Below are 25227 nucleotides of genomic sequence, written 5' to 3' on the forward strand. Positions count from 1 at the left end.
CGCTGGGCAGGGGGAGGGGATCCTCCCAAAAGCCAACTTTGCTGCGCAGAGGGAGGAGGTCCTCCGAGCATCAGGCCTCATCCCTGCACAGAGGGATGGGATCCTCCAAACAACCAGTGTCCCTGCACAGAGGGAAGGGATTCTCCCAGCAGCCATCATCACGCACAGAGGGAGGAGATCCTCCGAGCATCAGGCCTCATCCCTGCACAGAGGGATGGGATCCTCCAATCAACCAGTGTCCCTGCACAGAGGGAAGGGATTCTCCCAGCAGTTCATCACTGCACAGAGGGAGTTGATCCTCCTGATGGCCAGTGTCACTGCGCAAAGGGAGGGAATCTTCCCAACAGCCAGCGTCCCTGCTCACAGGGAGTGGATCTTCCCAAAGGCCAGTGTTCCTGCACAGAGGGAGGGGATCCTCCCCACAGCCAGCGTCCCTGTGGAGAATGGAAACAATCATCCACAACCACCTCCCATCATCCCCATGTTGGCACCACTGTGGAAATGGGATGGTGGAGTGTGTACTCCACCTGTGGATTTCTATTCCAAGAGAAGAGGTCATTTAAGCCTTATCTAATAAGTAAAGACATTGCCATTGTGATAGCGTGGGAATAAGTTGTGACAGACCAAATGTGTATGTATGGCTCATGTGAGTGTATGGCTGTAATACTTTCATGCATTTTCTACATAAAACAGGTTTAGCTCTATTTTCTATTTACATTTTCGTCATTTAGCAGACACTCTTATCCAGAGCGATTTACAGTAGTGAGTGTATACATTTTCGTAATCCAGTCAATCTCTCCAGGATATCGCAGGGATTTTTGTGATATTTGCAGGCAAATATGCTAGATTTTGCTGCGGCAATTCTTGCGAAAATGAGCTGACAAGGGAAACATTTGTTGACGTGTGGCTTGATTGAACCTTATTATTGTGACACTCTGGCTCCATGGACTTTGATATTTGAGCCAGGGTGTATTTTGTTTTGTTGGGTATTTGGGTGTATTTCGATGTTGGTAGTTCTGTTGTGTGTATTTCTAGGTTTGCCTTTCTGTTGGGTTCATTTCTAGGTTTGGTCTAGGACTCCCAATCGGAGGTAACGAGTGTCAGCTGTCGGCTCGTTATCTCTGATTGGGAGCCATATTTAATCTGTATGTTTTCTTGTTGGGTTTGTGGGTTTTTGTTCCTTTTGGTCAGTGTACCGTAGGACTTCACATTCGTCATTTGTTTGTTGTTTTCGTGGTTGCTTTTATTTAAATAAAGTCATCATGTTCACTCCACGCGCTGCGTATTGGTCCGTTTCCTCAGACGATCGTGACAGAAAAACCCACCATAAAAGGACCAAGCGGCGTGTCAAGCGGCAACAGGATCCACCTACACAGGATTTATATCCACCCATAAAGGATTCATGGACATGGGAGGAGATTCTGGATGGTAAGGGGCCTTGGGCACAACCGGGAGAATATCGCCGTCCTCGTGAAGAGCTGGAGGCAGCTAAAGCCGAGAGGCGGCGAGTATGAGGAGGCAGCACGGAGGCAAGACTGGAAGCCTGTGGGTACTACCCAAGAATTTCTTGGGGGGGCTAAGAGGGAGTGTGGCGAAGTCAGGTAGGAGACCTGCGCCTACTCCCTGGACTGACCGTGGAGAGCGAGAGTACGGGCAGACACCGTGTTACGCAGTTGAGCGCATGGTGTCTCCTGTACGCAGGCATAGCCCGGTTCGGTACAGTCCAGCTCCACGTGATCGGCCGGGCCAGATTGAGTGTTGAGCCGGATGTCATGAAGCCGGTCCCACGCAGCTGGTCACCAGTGCGTCTCCTCGGGCCGGGCGTACATGGCACCAGCCTTGTGCATGGTGTTCCCGGTTCGCCCACATAGGCCGGTGCGGGTTATTACACCTCCCGTACTGGTCGGGCGACGGGGAGCATCAACCCAGGGAAGGTTGGGCAGGCTCAGTGCTCAAGGGAGCCAGTACGCCTGCATGGTCCGGTATTTCCGGTACCACCTCCTCGCTCCAGCCCAGTACCACCAGTACCTACACCACGCACCAGGTTTCCAGTGCGTCTTCAGAGCCCTGTGTCTTCTCCACGCACTGGCTCTATGGTGCGTGTCTCCAGCCCTTTACCACCAGTGCATACACCACGCACCAAGCCTCCTGTGTGTTCCCGAGTCCTGTGCGTCCTGTTGCTGCTCTCCGCACTAGGCGTTATGTGAGTCCCCAGGGTCCAGCATGCCCTGTTCCGGCTCCCCGCACTAGGCGTTATGTGAGTCCCCAGGGTCCAGCATGCCCTGTTCCGGCTCTCCGCACTAGGCGTTATGTGAGTCCCCAGGGTCCAGCATGCCCTGTTCCGGCTCCCCGCACTAGGCGTTATGTGAGTCCCCAGGGTCCAGCATGCCCTGTTCCGGCTCTCCGCACTAGGCGTTATGTGAGTCCCCAGGGTCCAGCATGCCCTGTTCCGGCTCTCCGCACTAGGCGTTATGTGCGTTCCCAGGGTCCAGCAAGCCCTGTTGCTTCTCTCCGCACTAGCCCTGAGATGCGTGTCCTCAGCCCGGTACCTCCTGTTCCGGCACCACGCACCAGGCCTACGATGCGCCTCAGACGGCCAGAGTCTGCCGTCTCCCCAACGGGGGCCTGAACTGTCCGTCTGCCCAACGGGGCCTGAACTGTCCGTCTGCCCAACGCCCGTCTGAACTGCCCGTCTGCCCAACGCCGTCTGAACTGTCCGTCTGCCAAGCGCCGCAGGAACTGCCCGTCTGTACTGAGCCTGCAAAGCCGCCCGTCTGCCATGAGCCTTCAGAGCCGTCCGCCAGATCGGAGCCGCTAGAGCTCTCCGCCAGACAGGATCAGCCAGAGCCTTCCGCCAGACAGGATCAGCCAGAGCCTTCCGCCAGACAGGATCAGCCAGAGCCTTCCGCCAGACAGGATCAGCCAGAGCCTTCCGCCAGACAGGATCAGCCAGAGCCTTCCGCCAGACAGGATCAGCCAGAGCCTTCCGCCAGACAGGATCAGCCAGAGCCGTCCAGCCAGGATCCGCCAGAGCCGTCCAGCCAGGATCCGCCAGAGCCCCTTAGTCAGGTACTGTCCCTTAGTCCGGTGCTGCCCCTTAGTCCGGTGCCGCCCCTTAATCCAGTGGGGGTTAGTTGGGGGGTGGTCATGTGGAGGGGGCTACGGAAGCGGATAGTGACTAAGGTGGGGTGGGGACCACGACCTGGGCCAGAGCCGCCACCATGGACAGACGCCCACCCAGACCCTCCCCTAGACTGTATGCTGGTGCGCCCGGAGTGCGCACCTTTAGGGGGTACTGTGACACTCTGGCTCCATGGACTTTGATATTTGAGCCAGGGTGTATTTTGTTTTGTTGGGTATTTGGGTGTATTTCGATGTTGGTAGTTCTGTTGTGTGTATTTCTAGGTTTGCCTTTCTGTTGGGTTCATTTCTAGGTTTGGTCTAGGACTCCCAATCGGAGGTAACGAGTGTCAGCTGTCGGCTCGTTATCTCTGATTGGGAGCCATATTTAATCTGTATGTTTTCTTGTTGGGTTTGTGGGTTTTTGTTCCTTTTGGTCAGTGTACCGTAGGACTTCACATTCGTCATTTGTTTGTTGTTTTCGTGGTTGCTTTTATTTAAATAAAGTCATCATGTTCACTCCACGCGCTGCGTATTGGTCCGTTTCCTCAGACGATCGTGACAATTATGCAGTAAATGTGCGGTGATTGGTTGAAATTGCGAGCCCTCTTTTTGTAATATGTTAATGGGAAAGTTCTATGCGATGATTTGACTGTTTTATGCCGAAATACATTTACATTGAAATAATGCGGCGATTGGCAAATTTGCAAGCCCTCACGTAATATGCCGGGATTTGTTGATTTTGAAACAACAACAAAAATGTGATCGCAGCATCCTTGAGGAACCTTCCAGTAATCCCTGTGACTGCTTGGAGGTTAAGATTGGGTTGTAACAGAGTATCAGAGCAAGACGTTCCTACCTGTCAGCTAGTGATTGTTCTGTATGGTGACATGAGCAGAGTCGCCTGACTTCTCCCACTTATTACAGATGTCCGGCTTAGATATGTTGAGCATCCTGCTATGATGTCCATCACCAAGCCAGAACACTCCGAGGCCAACCCTCAGTGCCAGACTGGCAGCCGGCCGGTGGCTGAGCCCGAGACCCCTGCTGTTCACAAGAACAGTGGAAGCTGGCTCAGCTGGGTCTTTGGGAGTGGAAAAGTTAATAAGAAGGAGGTTCATCTACCTGAGGACAAAGACAGATCTGTAAGGAACCTGTTATTTACACTATATTCTATGTAGAGACAATTGAGTGGATTATTCTTTTTTCATTTTTGGCTTGCTTCACATTGCTAATATCTTCTTCCTCAGATTGTCTGGGATCCAACTCTGCACAGATGGGTTGACAAAACTGAGCCCAAGGCTGAGGTATACACTTAAATTACATTCAATAAAAAGCAGTGAAAGACCATTGTATTTCAACTGTGCTAATGTTACTAACAATTTAGAAAATGTGTTGATGTGAGAATATACTCCTCAAGTATATTCTCATCAACTCCTCCCATTCATGAATGGAGCATTTGTCTGTACCATCTCCTCTATATGTAGGAGGTTCCTTTACATCTGATTGCATGATGAACTTCATTTTACTGAGGTCTACATATCCTGCTGACTCTGAGTGATGATCACTTATCTTTTCTGTACTTACTGGTGGCTCATGAGTGCTGGACCTGCCACTCTGTATTTCCTCCCTAATGGAGCTCCCTATTTCCTGGGCTAGCTGAGTGACCAGCTCAGCTAAACCATCTACAGGGGCGTTTTGATTAACACTAGATGAAGGGCTTTCATCAGTATTTTTAGTGGAGCAAAACATGGGGGAACCTACTGCACCTACACGCTTTACAGGTGTTTGATCAGGGTATGAGAAAAACCTCCCCATCCCAGCAGTGAATTTGGGTTCATCATCACCATTATAAGATGCCATGTCACTAAACCACTAATGTTATGTTAAAATGTCTGTTGATGAACACACTTCTATATTAGTTAACCATAAACAGCACTCTCAATACATCGTTTTCAGAAAATAAATAAACAGGAGAGAATATAGACTGCAGATTCGCTTTTTGCCCCAAGGCGGCAGGAGTACCTTAATGATGTAAACAGAGTCTCTAGAGCAGCAGCGCCGCGGTGATTGAGCTGACGTCGATCAACGATGAATCCGGGTCTAGAAGGCCCCATAACCGGCACTGTACTGCACGGCTGTATCTCTGCGTTGTGTGTGATTGATTGGGACTATAGACGTGGACTTCGGAGATCAGGCTGTTTTAATGAATCAGAATTATCTCTGCATCCAAAAGAAAAGACAAAACATTTGTAGAGCACAAATATGTTCTGCCCATTGTCGCCTCTTTCTACAACATAGACGCACAATACAAAGGACTGGGATCAGTCGAGGAGCTAGCCATGTTCACACATACAATACCTTAGCTAGCTAGTAACCATGTTAATATCATCCTAAAAATTACAATTGCATCTTAACAATACCATCCACTCATGAGTAAACTCTAAATATACAACATTATTCATGAACAAAACACTGTGTGTATGACTTTGTGCTTGAAGGAATCAAACTTTTCTAAAGAGGACAGAAAAAGCGTGCCTACCTCTCATAGTGCATCAACATTATTTGAGCACGCAGGGCAAAACGTAAGTACACACTCTCCTTTTCCCAGGATGCAGGCATGCATAATAACAAATCAACATGCTATATTAATATATGAAGATTGTGAAATTCACAAAGTACTTTAACAACTGTTACACAGTCAGTTTCATTATGTTTTCATGTGCCATGATTCTGACATTTGACATATGATCCTCATAGGATTATGCTACATAGTTTCAGTGTTGCAGTAAATGTAATCTCAATTCAATACGATGTGCATATACATATAGCCAAATAAGATTTCCCTGAAGTTTCCTCTGGGGAAAAACAAAGTTATTCTATTAAACCCATGTTCACTGACTGTAATCTGTGACGCAAGTGGCCTAATATGTTTGTGACGTTCCACGGAACCCACGTTATTGTTTTAAACTCGATTCTGATTGGCTTGCAGGACATTCAACTATGTGAGTTATACATTTTGAATGTGCTTTTACGTCACTGTGACAGATTCACTATACCGAGCGTTTCTCAAACGGTCCTGCGGTTTTATCTGCCTAACGGTATCTTCACGCACGACTGGATAGGCCTTTTGGATACGCTTGTCCAAGGTAAGCATATGCGTCAAGATATAGCCTACTTTTAATGTTTTAGTTCCGAACTCAAAATACTCAAGTCAAGTGATTAATCATAAAAGTTAGTTGTTTTGAATGAGCATTCCAATGGCCAATGCTGTTTTTGGACTATGAGACCCTCGGCTATATACTATGATGAGACAATAACAAGCATAGATTACGCATTACGCATTGCACGAGTCAGTGTCCAGGAAGGAATATAAAGTTGCTATTTTTGCGAATAATCAGTTGACACTGACTCGTTCAATGGGTAATGCAAAATCTATGCATGTTATTTGCTCATCATAGTATATAGCCCAGGGTCTCATAGTCCAAAAACAGCATGGCCACTGGAACGCTCATTGATGGAATATTCCATATTACCATGGCAGTTATGCATTACAAATTCACAATATTACTTGTATTTCAATGATTCATAAAGGCCCAAGACATAAAGTAGCCTGCAATCATTCCATTGCTGACCCATCGGATGGTTATCACATAGAGGATTGGCTTAATCTAGAATCATGGATACCTTTCATGTGAGTACTCACACACCAGATTTTTTACATACCTCAGAAGGACCAACTGGGATTGCAATATCTGGAAGCACTGTCTCATGTACAATTGTTAATGTTATCTCTGAAATGTCTAACAAAATGTTGACTTGACCGTTTCATCAAGATCTGCGCATCACAAGTTGGAACTAGTGGTCAAAATTGGGACAATGTTGCCCAAAATAAATGTTTTCATGGAGGTAAGCACTACACTTCTGATGGGTTTAAAGATTGTATCGTATCACTTTATCTAAAAGTTTGAAAGTAAACCCCAGCTGTTGTTATTCTTTTCCCAGGGAAGAACAATCCCCCATATGCCATGAATGTTTAATTGCTGAACAACTATAGATATTTTTCCTCTAATTTGGCTCACGTTCCTCCAACAGTGAACAAGACTTGCCAACAGAGCTCACTGGAGCAGGGAGACATCCCGTCATCCCTTCGGCACCTGACTGTGACACTCTGGCTCTAGGACTTTTGTATGTGAGCTAGAGTGTATGTTGTTTTGTTGGGGATTTGGGTGTTTTTCTATGTTGGTAGTTCTGTTGGGTGTGTTTCTATGTTTGCAGGTCTATGGGTTATATTTCTAGGTGGTGTGTTGTAGTCAATGACTCCCGATCGGAGGTAACGAGTGTCAGCTGTCGGCTCGTTATCTCTGATTGGGAGCCATATTTATACTGCATGTTTTCCTGTGGGCATTGTGGGTTATTGTTCCGTGTTTCAGTCGTTGTACTGTTGGACTTCACTTTCGTCTTTTTGTTTTGTATTTACGTGCTTTAATATTAAAGTCATCATGTTCACTCGCAACGCTGCGCATTGGTCTCCTCCTTTAGACGATCGTGACAGAAAAACCCACCATCGAAGGACCAAGCAGCGTGTCCAGGAGCAAGACAGCTGGACATGGGAGGAAGCGCCTGGTAGGGAGATTCGGGCTGGAAAGGGTCCTTGGGCACAACCGGAGGAATATCACCGCCCTCGTGAAGAGCTGGAGGCAGCCAAAGCCGAGAGGAGGTGGTATGAGGAGGCAGCAAGAAGGCGAGGCTGGAGGCCTGTGGACGAGAGGCAACCCCAAGAAATTTTTTGGGGGGGGCACATGGCTTGGGCGACTGGGCAGCAGGAGGCTGCCACAGGGAGAAAAGGAGAGAAGGCTAACGGAGTACGGGAGCCATTGGCGAGTAGAAGGAGGGAAGTGTGTGTGGCACGGCGTGAAGGACTGATGTGTGTTGCCAGTCCGGTCCGGCCCGTTCCTGATCCTCGGTTGAGGCCAGTGGTGTGTGTTCCCGGTACGGACCGGCCTGTTCCTACTCCAAGCACCAGGTCCACGGTGTGCTACGCCAGCCCGACCCGGCCTGTTCCGGTCACTCGCACCAGGGATACGGTGCGCTTCGCCAGCCCGGCCCGGCCTGTTCCGGCCACTCGCACCAGGGATACGGTGCGCGTCGCCAGCCCAGCCCGGCCTGTTCCTACTCCACGCACCAGGGAGACGGTGCGCTTCGCCAGCCCGGCCCGGCCTGTTCCGGCCACTCGCACCAGGGATACGGTGCGCGTCGCCAGCCCAGCCCGGCCTGTTCCTGCTCTCCGCACTAGGCGTGAGGTGAGTCCCCAGGGTCCAGCATGCCCTGTTCCGGCTCCCCGCACTAGGCGTTATGGGAGTCCCCAGGGTCCAGCATGCCCTGTTCCGACTCCCCGCACTAGCCCTGAGATGCGTGTCCTCAGCCCGGTACCTCCAGTTCCGGCACCACGCATCAGGCCTACGGTGCGTCCCCAGGGCCAAGCATGCCCTGTTGCTGCTTCCCGCACTAGCCCTGAGATGCGTGTCCTCAGCCCGGTACCTCCAGTTCCGGCACCACGCATCAGGCCTACGGTGCGTCCCCCAGGGTCAAGCATGCCCTGTTGCTTCTCCCCGCACTAGCCCTGAGATGCGTGTCCTCAGCCCGGTACCTCCAGTTCCGGCACCACGCACCAGGCCTACGGTGCGCCTCAGACGGCCAGAGTCTGCCGTCTGCCCAACGGGGCCTGAACTGTCCGTCTGCCCAACGCCGTCTGAACTGCCCGTCTGCCCAACGGCGCCTGAACTGCCCGTCTGCCCAACGCCGTCTGAACTGCCCGTCTGCCCAACGGCGCCTGAACTGCCCGTCTGCCCAACGGCGCCTGAACTGCCCGTCTGCCCAACGCCGTCTGAACTGCCCGTCTGCCCAACGCCGTCTGAACTGCCCGTCTGCCCAACGCCGTCTGAACTGCCCGTCTGTACTGAGCCTGCAAAGCCGCCCGTCTGCCATGAGCCTTCAGAGCCGTCCGCCAGACCGGAGCCGCTAGAGCTCTCCGCCAGACAGGATCAGCCCGAGCCTTCCGCCAGACAGGATCAGCCAGAGCCTTCCGCCAGACAGGATCAGCCAGAGCCTTCCGCCAGACAGGATCAGCCAGAGCCTTCCGCCAGACAGGATCAGCCAGAGCCTTCCGCCAGACAGGATCAGCCAGTGCCTTCCGCCAGACAGGAGCAGCCAGAGCCTTCCGTCAGACCGGATCAGCCAGAGCCTTCCGCCAGACAGGAGCAGCCAGAGTCTTCCGCCAGACGGGATCAGCCAGAGCCTTCCGCCAGCCATGAGTGGCCAGATCCGTCAGCCAGCCATGAGCAGCCAGATCCGTCAGCCAGCCATGAGCAGCCAGATCCGTCAGCCAGCCATGAGCCGTCCAGCCAGGGTCCGCCAGAGCCGTCCAGCCAGGGTCCGCCAGAGCCGTCCAGCCAGGATCCGCCAGAGCCGTCCAGCCAGGATCCGCCAGAGCCAGCCAGCCAGGATCCGCCATTTAGCCTGGTACTGCCCCTTAGTCCGGTACTGCCCCTTAGTCCGGTACTGCCCCGTAGCCTGGTGCTGTCCCTTATCCTGGTGCTGTCCCTTATCCTGGTGCTGCCCCTTAGTCCGGTGCTGCCCCTTAGCCTGGTACTGCCCCTTAGTCCGGTACTGCTCCTTAGTCCGGTACTGCCCATTAGTCCGGTGCTGCCCCTTAGTCCGGGGCCGCCCCCTTAACCCAGTGGGGGTTTAGTTGGGGGGTAATGTGGAGGAGGCTAGGGAAGCTGGTGACTAAGGTGGGGTGGGGACCACGACCAGGGGCAGAACCGCCACCGTGGACAGACGCCCACCCAGACCCTCCCCTAGACTGTGGGCTGGTGCGCCCCGGAGTTCGCACCTTTAGGGGGATACTGTGACACTCTGGCTCTAGGACTTTTGTATGTGAGCTAGAGTGTATGTTGTTTTGTTGGGGATTTGGGTGTTTTTCTATGTTGGTAGTTCTGTTGGGTGTGTTTCTATGTTTGCAGGTCTATGGGTTATATTTCTAGGTGGTGTGTTGTAGTCAATGACTCCCGATCGGAGGTAACGAGTGTCAGCTGTCGGCTCGTTATCTCTGATTGGGAGCCATATTTATACTGCATGTTTTCCTGTGGGCATTGTGGGTTATTGTTCCGTGTTTCAGTCGTTGTACTGTTGGACTTCACTTTCGTCTTTTTGTTTTGTATTTACGTGCTTTAATATTAAAGTCATCATGTTCACTCGCAACGCTGCGCATTGGTCTCCTCCTTTAGACGATCGTGACACTGACAAAGTACACTTTTTTCTTCTAAATAACACTATAGTAACATCTTCTGCACAAAGGTACATTCCTAATAAGATTGGTGTTAAGTGAGAAAGAATCCTAAAGATGGTCCAATGGGCGTTGTCTGAAGCCTCTCATCACCTCAGTATGTTGAACCACCTGATTTCCTATAGGATTCAGATCCTGCTGAACGATGTTAAGCAGTCGATTAACCACATGCAGGGGAAGCTGAACACCATGCAGGGGCAGTGTATTGAGTTGCAGACTGCCATATCTAAGGTTGTGCCAGATGAGTCTCAGATACAGAAGAATAAGTCTATGATGGTATGGTGATAATGATTGAGATGGTGATTATAATAATGATGACTAGCGGTACCCCACCCTACGGGCGGTAAATCATTGGATCTGATTAATTCAGTTCAATGCAATTCAATCTTTGAGGACTGCAACCATAGAAATACAATTTATTTATGCTACTAATAAGCTATTGTCAACTTCCCATCTATGGTTATTTTGCTCACTGCTCACGGTGAATTGCTCACTGTTACCCTTTGTGTGCAACTATTATTGATTTCTCTCAGAAAAATAATTTGGTTGCAAATGTAACTGGGGCCATGTAAATAATTGTTAGGCTACTCATTTTGAATCCATTGGTGGCAACGTGTGGGACCATAAAAGTCTGTGTGCGACTGGGCACAGTAAAATAATGTGGTTGCTGACCTGCCCTACATCATAGAAGGCCCCTCACCATATGCCGCGTTCAAGTGCAAGTCAAAACTAGAAAACTCTGACATTTCTGATCCCAAGTTTCCCACGTGTGAAGTATCAGAATCAACCAATAGGAAGCTCTACGCAAATAACTTATATTCATTTTAACTCTGAGGTTCCAAGTTTCCGATAGTACGTGAATGCGTCAATAATTGCCATGGTAATTTTAAATGTTCAGTTAGTGAGCATTATGGGTAATTGTCCTACATACTTACATCAAATGCTTTATGACAGCATCATCTCCTGTAGTTAAGAGTGCCATTCCAAACACATATTTTTTTAAATAAACAAAAATACAAAACACAGCGGAATATGCCTAAAATGAAGAACATCCACTTAAAATTGTAGAAGGAGATCCCCCCGCAGCAAAGAGGCTTACGGTATTATAATATATTGTAGATAACATTAATGTAATTTGTGTATTTACAGTATCAGTACACGTACAAATGAATGTACATGTTTGGGATTGATCTACAATGAGTGTACAAAACATTAAGAACAGCTTCCTAATATTGAGTTGGGTGGTGGACCAATCTTGATACACACGGAAAACTGTTCAGCGTGAAAAACCCAGTAGCGTTGCAGTTCTTGACACAAACCGGTGCGCCTGGCACCTACTACCATACCCCATTCAAAGGTTCTTAAAAATGTTGTCTTGCCCATTCACCATCTGAATGGCACACATACACAATCCATGTCTCAATTGTCTCAAGGCTTAAAAATTCTTCTTTAACCTCACTCCTCCCCTTCATTTACACTGAGAAGTGGATTTAACAAGTGACATCAATAAGAGATTATAGCTTTCACCTGGTCACTCTATGTCATGGAAAGAGCAGGTGTTCTTAATGTTTTCCACACTCAGTGTATGTGACAATGATGTTATAGATTGCAAGTGGTTGATATTTTAGGGAATTACTATGTGTTCTATATTATACCTGCAGATCATCCCAGCAGCCGACGTTGCTGTACAGAGTGGGGGAAACATCCAACATCGCTGGGCAGGGGGAGGGGATCCTCCCAAAAGCCAACTTTGCTGCGCAGAGGGAGGAGGTCCTCCGAGCATCAGGCCTCATCCCTGCACAGAGAGATGGGATCCTCCAATCAACCAGTGTCCCTGCACAGAGGGAAGGGATTCTCCCAGCAGTCATCATCACTGCACAGAGGGAGTTGATCCTCCTGATGGCCAGTGTCACTGCGCAAAGGGAGGGAATCTTCCCAACAGCCAGCGTCCCTGCTCACAGGGAGTGGATCTTCCCAAAGGCCAGTGTTCCTGCACAGAGCGAGGGGATCCTCCCCACAGCCAGCGTCCCTGTGGAGAATGGAAACAATCATCCACAACCACCTCCCATCATCCCCATGTTGGCACCACTGTGGAAATGGGATGGTGGAGTGTGTACTCCACCTGTGGATTTCTATTCCAAGAGAAGAGGTCATTTAAGCCTTATCTAATAAGTAAAGACATTGCCATTGTGATAGCGTGGGAATAAGTTGTGACAGACCAAATGTGTATGTATGGCTCATGTGAGTGTATGGCTGTAATACTTTCATGCATTTTCTACATAAAACAGGTTTAGCTCTATTTTCTATTTACATTTTCGTCATTTAGCAGACACTCTTATCCAGAGCGATTTACAGTAGTGAGTGTATACATTTTCGTAATCCAGTCAATCTCTCCAGGATATCGCAGGGATTTTTGTGATATTTGCAGGCAAATATGCTAGATTTTGCTGCGGCAATTCTTGCGAAAATGAGCTGACAAGGGAAACATTTGTTGACGTGTGGCTTGATTGAACCTTATTATGCAGTAAATGTGCGGTGATTGGTTGAAATTGCGAGCCCTCTTTTTGTAATATGTTAATGGGAAAGTTCTATGCGATGATTTGACTGTTTTATGCCGAAATACATTTACATTGAAATAATGCGGCGATTGGCAAATTTGCAAGCCCTCACGTAATATGCCAGGATTTGTTGATTTTGAAACAACAACAAAAATGTGATCGCAGCATCCTTGAGGAACCTTCCAGTAATCCCTGTGACTGCTTGGAGGTTAAGATTGGGTTGTAACAGAGTATCAGAGCAAGACGTTCCTACCTGTCAGCTAGTGATTGTTCTGTATGGTGACATGAGCAGAGTCGCCTGACTTCTCCCACTTATTACAGATGTCCGGCTTAGATATGTTGAGCATCCTGCTATGATGTCCATCACCAAGCCAGAACACTCCGAGGCCAACCCTCAGTGCCAGACTGGCAGCCGGCCGGTGGCTGAGCCCGAGACCCCTGCTGTTCACAAGAACAGTGGAAGCTGGCTCAGCTGGGTCTTTGGGAGTGGAAAAGTTAATAAGAAGGAGGTTCATCTACCTGAGGACAAAGACAGATCTGTAAGGAACCTGTTATTTACAGTATATTCTATGTAGAGACAATTGAGTGGATTATTATTTTTTCATTTTTGGCTTGCTTCACATTGCTAATATCTTCTTCCTCAGATTGTCTGGGATCCAACTCTGCACAGATGGGTTGACAAAACTGAGCCCAAGGCTGAGGTATACACTTAAATTACATTCAATAAAAAAGCAGTGAAAGACCATTGTATTTCAACTGTGCTAATGTTACTAACAATTTAGAAAATGTGTTGATGTGAGAATATACTCCTCAAGTATATTCTCATCAACTCCTCCCATTCATGAATGGAGCATTTGTCTGTACCATCTCCTCTATATGTAGGAGGTTCCTTTACATCTGATTGCATGATGAACTTCATTTTACTGAGGTCTACATATCCTGCTGACTCTGAGTGATGATCACTTATTTTTTCTGTACTTACTGGTGGCTCATGAGTGCTGGACCTGCCACTCTGTATTTCCTCCCTAATGGAGCTCCCTATTTCCTGGGCTAGCTGAGTGACCAGCTCAGCTAAACCATCTACAGGGGCGTTTTGATTAACACTAGATGAAGGGCTTTCATCAGTATTTTTAGTGGAGCAAAACATGGGGGAACCTACTGCACCTACACGCTTTACAGGTGTTTGATCAGGGTATGAGAAAAACCTCCCCATCCCAGCAGTGAATTTGGGTTCATCATCACCATTATAAGATGCCATGTCACTAAACCCCTAATGTTATGTTAAAATGTCTGTTGATGAACACACTTCTATATTAGTTAACCATAAACAGCACTCTCAATACATCGTTTTCAGAAAATAAATAAACAGGAGAGAATATAGACTGCAGATTCGCTTTTTGCCCCAAGGCGGCAGGAGTACCTTAATGATGTAAACAGAGTCTCTAGAGCAGCAGCGCCGCGGTGATTGAGCTGACGTCGATCAACGATGAATCCGGGTCTAGAAGGCCCCATAACCGGCACTGTACTGCACGGCTGTATCTCTGCGTTGTGTGTGATTGATTGGGACTATAGACGTGGACTTCGGAGATCAGGCTGTTTTAATGAATCAGAATTATCTCTGCATCCAAAAGAAAAGACAAAACATTTGTAGAGCACAAATATGTTCTGCCCATTGTCGCCTCTTTCTACAACATAGACGCACAATACAAAGGACTGGGATCAGTCGAGGAGAACATTATTCATGAACAAAACACTGTGTGTATGACTTTGTGCTTGAAGGAATCAAACTTTTCTAAAGAGGACAGAAAAAGCGTGCCTACCTCTCATAGTGCATCAACATTATTTGAGCACGCAGGGCAAAACGTAAGTACACACTCTCCTTTTCCCAGGATGCAGGCATGCATAATAACAAATCAACATGCTATATTAATATATGAAGATTGTGAAATTCACAAAGTACTTTAACAACTGTTACACAGTCAGTTTCATTATGTTTTCATGTGCCATGATTCTGACATTTGACATATGATCCTCATAGGATTATGCTACATAGTTTCAGTGTTGCAGTAAATGTAATCTCAATTCAATACGATGTGCATATACATATAGCCAAATAAGATTTCCCTGAAGTTTCCTCTGGGGAAAAACAAAGTTATTCTATTAAACCCATGTTCACTGACTGTAATCTGTGACGCAAGTGTCCTAATATGTTTGTGACGTTCCACGGAACCCACGTTATTGTTTTAAACTCCATTCTGATTGGCTTGCAGGACATTCAACTATGTGAGTTATACATTTTGAATGTGCTTTTACGTCAGTGTGACAGATTCACAATACCGAGCGTTTCTCAAACGGTCCTGCGGTTTTATCTGCCTAACGGTATCTTCACGCACGACTGGATAGGCCTTTTGGATACGCTTGTCCAAGGTAAGCATATGCGTCAAGATATAGCCTACTTTTAATGTTTTAGTTCCGAACTCAAAATACTCAAGTCAAGTGATTAATCATAAAAGTTTGTTGTTTTGAATGAGCATTCCAATGGCCAATGCTGTTTTTGGACTATGAGACCCTCGGCTATATACTATGATGAGACAATAACAAGCATAGATTATGCATTACGCATTGCACGAGTCAGTGTCCAGGAAGGAATATAAAGTTGCTATTTTTGCGAATAATCAGTTGACACTGACTCGTTCAATGGGTAATGCGAAATCTATGCATGTTATTTGCTCATCATAGTATATAGCCCAGGGTCTCATAGTCCAAAAACAGCATGGCCACTGGAACGCTCATTGATGGAATATTCCATATTACCATGGCAGTTATGCATTACAAATTCACAATATTACTTGTATTTCAATGATTCATAAAGGCCCAAGACATAAAGTAGCCTGCAATCATTCCATTGCTGACCCATCGGATGGTTATCACATAGAGGATTGGCTTAATCTAGAATCATGGATACCTTTCATGTGAGTACTCACACACCAGATTTTTACATACCTCAGAAGGACCAACTGGGATTGCAATATCTGGAAGCACTGTCTCATGTACAATTGTTAATGTTATCTCTGAAATGTCTAACAAAATGTTGACTTGACCGTTTCATCAAGATCTGCGCATCACACGTTGGAACTAGTGGTCAAAATTGGGACAATGTTGCCCAAAATAAATGTTTTCATGGAGGTAAGCACTACACTTCTGATGGGTTTAAAGATTGTATCGTATCACTTTATCTAAAAGTTTGAAAGTAAACCCCAGCTGTTGTTATTCTTTTCCCAGGGAAGAACAATCCCCCATATGCCATGAATGTTTCATTGCTGAACAACTATAGATATTTTTCCTCTAATTTGGCTCACGTTCCTCCAACAGTGAACAAGACCTGCCAACAGAGCTCACTGGAGCAGGGAGACATCCCGTCATCCCTTCGGCACCTGACAAAGTACACTTTTTTCTTCTAAATAACACTATAGTAACATCTTCTGCACAAAGGTACATTCCTAATAAGATTGGTGCTAAGTGAGAAAGAATCCTAAAGATGGTCCAATGGGCGTTGTCTGAAGCCTCTCATCACCTCAGTATGTTGAACCACCTGATTTCCTATAGGATTCAGATCCTGCTGAACGATGTTAAGCAGTCGATTAACCACATGCAGGGGAAGCTGAACACCATGCAGGGGCAGTGTATTGAGTTGCAGACTGCCATATCTAAGGTTGTGCCAGATGAGTCTCAGATACAGAAGAATAAGTCTATGATGGTATGGTGATAATGATTGAGATGGTGATTATAATAATGATGACTAGCGGTACCCCACCCTACGGGCGGTAAATCATTGGATCTGATTAATTCAGTTCAATGCAATTCAATCTTTGAGGACTGCAACCATAGAAATACAATTTATTTATGCTACTAATAAGCTATTGTCAACTTCCCATCTATGGTTATTTTGCTCACTGCTCACTGTGAATTGCTCACTGTTACCCTTTGTGTGCAACTATTATTGATTTCTCTCAGAAAAATAATTTGGTTGCAAATGTAACTGGGGCCATGTAAATAATTGTTAGGCTACTCATTTTGAATCCATTGGTGGCAACGTGTGGGACCATAAAAGTCTGTGTGCGACTGGGCACAGTAAAATAATGTGGTTGCTGACCTGCCCTACATCATAGAAGGCCCCTCACCATATGCCGCGTTCAAGTGCAAGTCAAAACTAGAAAACTCTGACATTTCTGATCCCAAGTTTCCCACGTGTGAAGTATCAGAATCAACCAATAGGAAGCTCTACGCAAATAACTTATATTCATTTTAACTCTGAGGTTCCAAGTTTCCGATAGTACGTGAATGCGTCAATAATTGCCATGGTAATTTTAAATGTTCAGTTAGTGAGCATTATGGGTAATTGTCCTACATACTTACATCAAATGCTTTATGACAGCATCATCTCCTGTAGTTAAGAGTGCCATTCCAAACACATATTTTTTTAAATAAACAAAAATACAAAACACAGCGGAATATGCCTAAAATGAAGAACATCCACTCAAAATTGTAGAAGGAGATCCCCCGCAGCAAAGAGGCTTACGGTATTATAATATATTGTAGATAACATTAATGTAATTTGTGTATTTACAGTATCAGTACACGTACAAATGAATGTACATGTTTGGGATTGATCTACAATGAGTGTACAAAACATTAAGAACAGCTTCCTAATATTGAGTTGGGTGGTGGACCAATCTTGATACACACGGAAAACTGTTCAGCGTGAAAAACCCAGTAGCGTTGCAGTTCTTGACACAAACCGGTGCGCCTGGCACCTACTACCATACCCCATTCAAAGGTTCTTAAAAATGTTGTCTTGCCCATTCACCATCTGAATGGCACACATACACAATCCATGTCTCAATTGTCTCAAGGCTTAAAAATTCTTCTTTAACCTCACTCCTCCCCTTCATTTACACTGAGAAGTGGATTTAACAAGTGACATCAATAAGAGATTATAGCTTTCACCTGGTCACTCTATGTCATGGAAAGAGCAGGTGTTCTTAATGTTTTCCACACTCAGTGTATGTGACAATGATGTTATAGATTGCAAGTGGTTGATATTTTAGGGAATTACTATGTGTTCTATATTATACCTGCAGATCATCCCAGCAGCCGACGTTGCTGTACAGAGTGGGGGGAAACATCCAACATCGCTGGGCAGGGGAGGGGATCCTCCCAAAAGCCAACTTTGCTGCGCAGAGGGAGGAGGTCCTCCGAGCATCAGGCCTCATCCCTGCACAGAGGGATGGGATCCTCCAAACAACCAGTGTCCCTGCACAGAGGGAAGGGATTCTCCCAGCAGTCATCATCACTGCACAGAGGGAGTTGATCCTCCTGATGGCCAGTGTCACTGCGCAAAGGGAGGGAATCTTCCCAACAGCCAGCGTCCCTGCTCACAGGGAGTGGATCTTCCCAAAGGCCAGTGTTCCTGCACAGAGCGAGGGGATCCTCCCCACAGCCAGCGTCCCTGTGGAGAATGGAAACAATCATCCACAACCACCTCCCATCATCCCCATGTTGGCACCACTGTGGAAATGGGATGGTGGAGTGTGTACTCCACCTGTGGATTTCTATTCCAAGAGAAGAGGTCATTTAAGCCTTATCTAATAAGTAAAGACATTGCCATTGTGATAGCGTGGGAATAAGTTGTGACAGACCAAATGTGTATGTATGGCTCATGTGAGTGTATGGCTGTAATACTTTCATGCATTTTCTACATAAAACAGGTTTAGCTCTATTTTCTATTTACATTTTCGTCATTTAGCAGACACTCTTATCCAGAGCGATTTACAGTAGTGAGTGTATACATTTTCGTAATCCAGTCAATCTCTCCAGGATATCGCAGGGATTTTTGTGATATTTGCAGGCAAATATGCTAGATTTTGCTGCGGCAATTCTTGCGAAAATGAGCTGACAAGGGAAACATTTGTTGACGTGTGGCTTGATTGAACCTTATTATGCAGTAAATGTGCGGTGATTGGTTGAAATTGCGAGCCCTCTTTTTGTAATATGTTAATGGTAAAGTTCTATGCGATGATTTGACTGTTTTATGCCGAAATACATTTACATTGAAATAATGCGGCGATTGGCAAATTTGCAAGCCCTCACGTAATATGCCAGGATTTGTTGATTTTGAAACAACAACAAAAATGTGATCGCAGCATCCTTGAGGAACCTTCCAGTAATCCCTGTGACTGCTTGGAGGTTAAGATTGGGTTGTAACAGAGTATCAGAGCAAGACGTTCCTACCTGTCAGCTAGTGATTGTTCTGTATGGTGACATGAGCAGAGTCGCCTGACTTCTCCCACTTATTACAGATGTCCGGCTTAGATATGTTGAGCATCCTGCTATGATGTCCATCACCAAGCCAGAACACTCCGAGGCCAACCCTCAGTGCCAGACTGGCAGCCGGCCGGTGGCTGAGCCCGAGACCCCTGCTGTTCACAAGAACAGTGGAAGCTGGCTCAGCTGGGTCTTTGGGAGTGGAAAAGTTAATAAGAAGGAGGTTCATCTACCTGAGGACAAAGACAGATCTGTAAGGAACCTGTTATTTACACTATATTCTATGTAGAGACAATTGAGTGGATTATTCTTTTTTCATTTTTGGCTTGCTTCACATTGCTAATATCTTCTTCCTCAGATTGTCTGGGATCCAACTCTGCACAGATGGGTTGACAAAACTGAGCCCAAGGCTGAGGTATACACTTAAATTACATTCAATAAAAAAGCAGTGAAAGACCATTGTATTTCAACTGTGCTAATGTTACTAACAATTTAGAAAATGTGTTGATGTGAGAATATACTCCTCAAGTATATTCTCATCAACTCCTCCCATTCATGAATGGAGCATTTGTCTGTACCATCTCCTCTATATGTAGGAGGTTCCTTTACATCTGATTGCATGATGAACTTCATTTTACTGAGGTCTACATATCCTGCTGACTCTGAGTGATGATCACTTATCTTTTCTGTACTTACTGGTGGCTCATGAGTGCTGGACCTGCCACTCTGTATTTCCTCCCTAATGGAGCTCCCTATTTCCTGGGCTAGCTGAGTGACCAGCTCAGCTAAACCATCTACAGGGGCGTTTTAATTAACACTAGATGAAGGGCTTTCATCAGTATTTTTAGTGGAGCAAAACATGGGGGAACCTACTGCACCTACACGCTTTACAGGTGTTTGATCAGGGTATGAGGAAAAACCTCCCCATCCCAGCAGTGAATTTGGGTTCATCATCACCATTATAAGATGCCATGTCACTAAACCACTAATGTTATGTTAAAATGTCTGTTGATGAACACACTTCTATATTAGTTAACCATAAACAGCACTCTCAATACATCGTTTTCAGAAAATAAATAAACAGGAGAGAATATAGACTGCAGATTCGCTTTTTGCCCCAAGGCGGCAGGAGTACCTTAATGATGTAAACAGAGTCTCTAGAGCAGCAGCGCCGCGGTGATTGAGCTGACGTCGATCAACGATGAATCCGGGTCTAGAAGGCCCCATAACCGGCACTGTACTGCACGGCTGTATCTCTGCGTTGTGTGTGATTGATTGGGACTATAGACGTGGACTTCGGAGATCAGGCTGTTTTAATGAATCAGAATTATCTCTGCATCCAAAAGAAAAGACAAAACATTTGTAGAGCACAAATATGTTCTGCCCATTGTCGCCTCTTTCTACAACATAGACGCACAATACAAAGGACTGGGATCAGTCGAGGAGCTAGCCATGTTCACACATACAATACCTTAGCTAGCTAGTAACCATGTTAATATCATCCTAAAAATTACAATTGCATCTTAACAATACCATCCACTCATGAGTAAACTCTAAATATACAACATTATTCATGAACAAAACACTGTGTGTATGACTTTGTGCTTGAAGGAATCAAACTTTTCTGAAGAGGACAGAAAAAGCGTGCCTACCTCTCATAGTGCATCAACATTATTTGAGCACGCAGGGCAAAACGTAAGTACACACTCTCCTTTTCCCAGGATGCAGGCATGCATAATAACAAATCAACATGCTATATTAATATATGAAGATTGTGAAATTCACAAAGTACTTTAACAACTGTTACACAGTCAGTTTCATTATGTTTTCATGTGCCATGATTCTGACATTTGACATATGATCCTCATAGGATTATGCTACATAGTTTCAGTGTTGCAGTAAATGTAATCTCAATTCAATACGATGTGCATATACATATAGCCAAATAAGATTTCCCTGAAGTTTCCTCTGGGGAAAAACAAAGTTATTCTATTAAACCCATGTTCACTGACTGTAATCTGTGACGCAAGTGTCCTAATATGTTTGTGACGTTCCACGGAACCCACGTTATTGTTTTAAACTCCATTCTGATTGGCTTGCAGGACATTCAACTATGTGAGTTATACATTTTGAATGTGCTTTTACGTCAGTGTGACAGATTCACAATACCGAGCGTTTCTCAAACGGTCCTGCGGTTTTATCTGCCTAACGGTATCTTCACGCACGACTGGATAGGCCTTTTGGATACGCTTGTCCAAGGTAAGCATATGCGTCAAGATATAGCCTACTTTTAATGTTTTAGTTCCGAACTCAAAATACTCAAGTCAAGTGATTAATCATAAAAGTTTGTTGTTTTGAATGAGCATTCCAATGGCCAATGCTGTTTTTGGACTATGAGACCCTCGGCTATATACTATGATGAGACAATAACAAGCATAGATTATGCATTACGCATTGCACGAGTCAGTGTCCAGGAAGGAATATAAAGTTGCTATTTTTGCGAATAATCAGTTGACACTGACTCGTTCAATGGGTAATGCGAAAATCTATGCATGTTATTTGCTCATCATAGTATATAGCCCAGGGTCTCATAGTCCAAAAACAGCATGGCCACTGGAACGCTCATTGATGGAATATTCCATATTACCATGGCAGTTATGCATTACAAATTCACAATATTACTTGTATTTCAATGATTCATAAAGGCCCAAGACATAAAGTAGCCTGCAATCATTCCATTGCTGACCCATCGGATGGTTATCACATAGAGGATTGGCTTAATCTAGAATCATGGATACCTTTCATGTGAGTACTCACACACCAGATTTTTTACATACCTCAGAAGGACCAACTGGGATTGCAATATCTGGAAGCACTGTCTCATGTACAATTGTTAATGTTATCTCTGAAATGTCTAACAAAATGTTGACTTGACCGTTTCATCAAGATCTGCGCATCACAAGTTGGAACTAGTGGTCAAAATTGGGACAATGTTGCCCAAAATAAATGTTTTCATGGAGGTAAGCACTACACTTCTGATGGGTTTAAAGATTGTATCGTATCACTTTATCTAAAAGTTTGAAAGTAAACCCCAGCTGTTGTTATTCTTTTCCCAGGGAAGAACAATCCCCCCATATGCCATGAATGTTTCATTGCTGAACAACTATAGATATTTTTCCTCTAATTTGGCTCACGTTCCTCCAACAGTGAACAAGACCTGCCAACAGAGCTCACTGGAGCAGGGAGACATCCCGTCATCCCTTCGGCACCTGACAAAGTACACTTTTTTCTTCTAAATAACACTATAGTAACATCTTCTGCACAAAGGTACATTCCTAATAAGATTGGTGTTAAGTGAGAAAGAATCCTAAAGATGGTCCAATGGGCGTTGTCTGAAGCCTCTCATCACCTCAGTATGTTGAACCACCTGATTTCCTATAGGATTCAGATCCTGCTGAACGATGTTAAGCAGTCGATTAACCACATGCAGGGGAAGCTGAACACCATGCAGGGGCAGTGTATTGAGTTGCAGACTGCCATATCTAAGGTTGTGCCAGATGAGTCTCAGATACAGAAGAATAAGTCTATGATGGTATGGTGATAATGATTGAGATGGTGATTATAATAATGATGACTAGCGGTACCCCACCCTACGGGCGGTAAATCATTGGATCTGATTAATTCAGTTCAATGCAATTCAATCTTTGAGGACTGCAACCATAGAAATACAATTTATTTATGCTACTAATAAGCTATTGTCAACTTCCCATCTATGGTTATTTTGCTCACTGCTCACGGTGAATTGCTCACTGTTACCCTTTGTGTGCAACAATTATTGATTTCTCTCAGAAAAATAATTTGGTTGCAAATGTAACTGGGGCCATGTAAATAATTGTTAGTCTACTCATTTTGAATCCATTGGTGGCAACGTGTGGGACCATAAAAGTCTGTGTGCGACTGGGCACAGTAAAATAATGTGGTTGCTGACCTGCCCTACATCATAGAAGGCCCCTCACCATATGCCGCGTTCAAGTGCAAGTCGGAACTAGGAAACTCTGACATTTCTGATCCCAAGTTTCCCACGTGTGAAGTATCAGAATCAACCAATAGGAAGCTCTACGCAAATAACTTATATTCATTTTAACTCTGAGGTTCCAAGTTTCCGATAGTACGTGAATGCGTCAATAATTGCCATGGTAATTTTAAATGTTCAGTTAGTGAGCATTATGGGTAATTGTCCTACATACTTACATCAAATGCTTTATGACAGCATCATCTCCTGTAGTTAAGAGTGCCATTCCAAACACATATTTTTTTAAATAAACAAAAATACAAAACACAGCGGAATATGCCTAAAATGAAGAACATCCACTCAAAATTGTAGAAGGAGATCCCCCGCAGCAAAGAGGCTTACGGTATTATAATATATTGTAGATAACATTAATGTAATTTGTGTATTTACAGTATCAGTACACGTACAAATGAATGTACATGTTTGGGATTGATCTACAATGAGTGTACAAAACATTAAGAACAGCTTCCTAATATTGAGTTGGGTGGTGGACCAATCTTGATACACACGGAAAACTGTTCAGCGTGAAAAACCCAGTAGCGTTGCAGTTCTTGACACAAACCGGTGCGCCTGGCACCTACTACCATACCCCATTCAAAGGTTCTTAAAAATGTTGTCTTGCCCATTCACCGTCTGAATGGCACACATACACAATCCATGTCTCAATTGTCTCAAGGCTTAAAAATTCTTCTTTAACCTCACTCCTCCCTTCATCTACACTGAGAAGTGGATTTAACAAGTGACATCAATAAGAGATTATAGCTTTCACCTGGTCAGTCTATGTCATGGAAAGAGCAGGTGTTCTTAATGTTTTCCACACTCAGTGTATGTGACAATGATGTTATAGATTGCAAGTGGTTGATATTTTAGGGAATTACTATGTGTTCTATATTATACCTGCAGATCATCCCAGCAGCCGACGTTGCTGTACAGAGTGGGGGGGGGAAACATCCAACATCGCTGGGCAGGGGGAGGGGATCCTCCCAAAAGCCAACTTTGCTGCGCAGAGGGAGGAGGTCCTCCGAGCATCAGGCCTCATCCCTGCACAGAGGGATGGGATCCTCCAAACAACCAGTGTCCCTGCACAGAGGGAAGGGATTCTCCCAGCAGCCATCATCACGGCACAGAGGGAGGAGATCCTCCGAGCATCAGGCCTCATCCCTGCACAGAGGGATGGGATCCTCCAATCAACCAGTGTCCCTGCACAGAGGGAAGGGATTCTCCCAGCAGTCATCATCACTGCACAGAGGGAGTTGATCCTCCTGATGGCCAGTGTCACTGCGCAAAGGGGAGGGAATCTTCCCAACAGCCAGCGTCCCTGCTCACAGGGAGTGGATCTTCCCAAAGGCCAGTGTTCCTGCACAGAGGGAGGGGATCCTCCCCACAGCCAGCGTCCCTGTGGAGAATGGAAACAATCATCCACAACCACCTCCCATCATCCCCATGTTGGCACCACTGTGGAAATGGGATGGTGGAGTGTGTACTCCACCTGTGGATTTCTATTCCAAGAGAAGAGGTCATTTAAGCCTTATCTAATAAGTAAAGACATTGCCATTGTGATAGCGTGGGAATAAGTTGTGACAGACCAAATGTGTATGTATGGCTCATGTGAGTGTATGGCTGTAATACTTTCATGCATTTTCTACATAAAACAGGTTTAGCTCTATTTTCTATTTACATTTTCGTCATTTAGCAGACACTCTTATCCAGAGCGATTTACAGTAGTGAGTGTATACATTTTCGTAATCCAGTCAATCTCTCCAGGATATCGCAGGGATTTTTGTGATATTTGCAGGCAAATATGC

General features: G+C 45.6%; 1 protein-coding gene and 1 long non-coding RNA gene across 3 annotated transcripts; one reads left to right on the plus strand and one right to left on the minus strand.

Moving 5' to 3' along the window:
- Positions 1 to 349: 349 nt before the first annotated feature.
- LOC123492645 lies at positions 350 to 5685 on the minus strand. The gene is made up of 3 exons (XR_006661820.1): positions 5146 to 5685; positions 3980 to 4245; positions 350 to 434 (listed from the first exon to the last, which is right to left on the minus strand). It is a non-coding gene; the product is annotated as an uncharacterized LOC123492645 (long non-coding RNA).
- A 15756-nt stretch (positions 5686 to 21441) lies between these two features.
- LOC123492646 lies at positions 21442 to 24697 on the plus strand. 2 transcript variants are annotated; one of them, XM_045225382.1, is made up of 6 exons: positions 21442 to 21609; positions 22056 to 22155; positions 22298 to 22370; positions 22558 to 22627; positions 22792 to 22897; positions 24326 to 24697. In XM_045225382.1, exons 2-6 carry the CDS (start codon positions 22141 to 22143, stop codon positions 24677 to 24679), a joined length of 618 nt encoding a protein of 205 aa, XP_045081317.1. In that variant the 5' UTR covers positions 21442 to 21609; positions 22056 to 22140; the 3' UTR covers positions 24680 to 24697. The 2 variants fall into 2 exon arrangements, with proteins under 2 accessions (XP_045081317.1, XP_045081318.1); XM_045225383.1 differs by lacking the exon at positions 21442 to 21609 and having other exon boundaries at positions 21993 to 22155.
- Positions 24698 to 25227: the final 530 nt, after the last annotated feature.

The sequence above is a fragment of the Coregonus clupeaformis genome, chromosome 15 (genome assembly GCF_020615455.1).
Source record: "Coregonus clupeaformis isolate EN_2021a chromosome 15, ASM2061545v1, whole genome shotgun sequence".
In the NCBI taxonomy this organism is placed as follows: domain Eukaryota; kingdom Metazoa; phylum Chordata; class Actinopteri; order Salmoniformes; family Salmonidae; genus Coregonus; species Coregonus clupeaformis.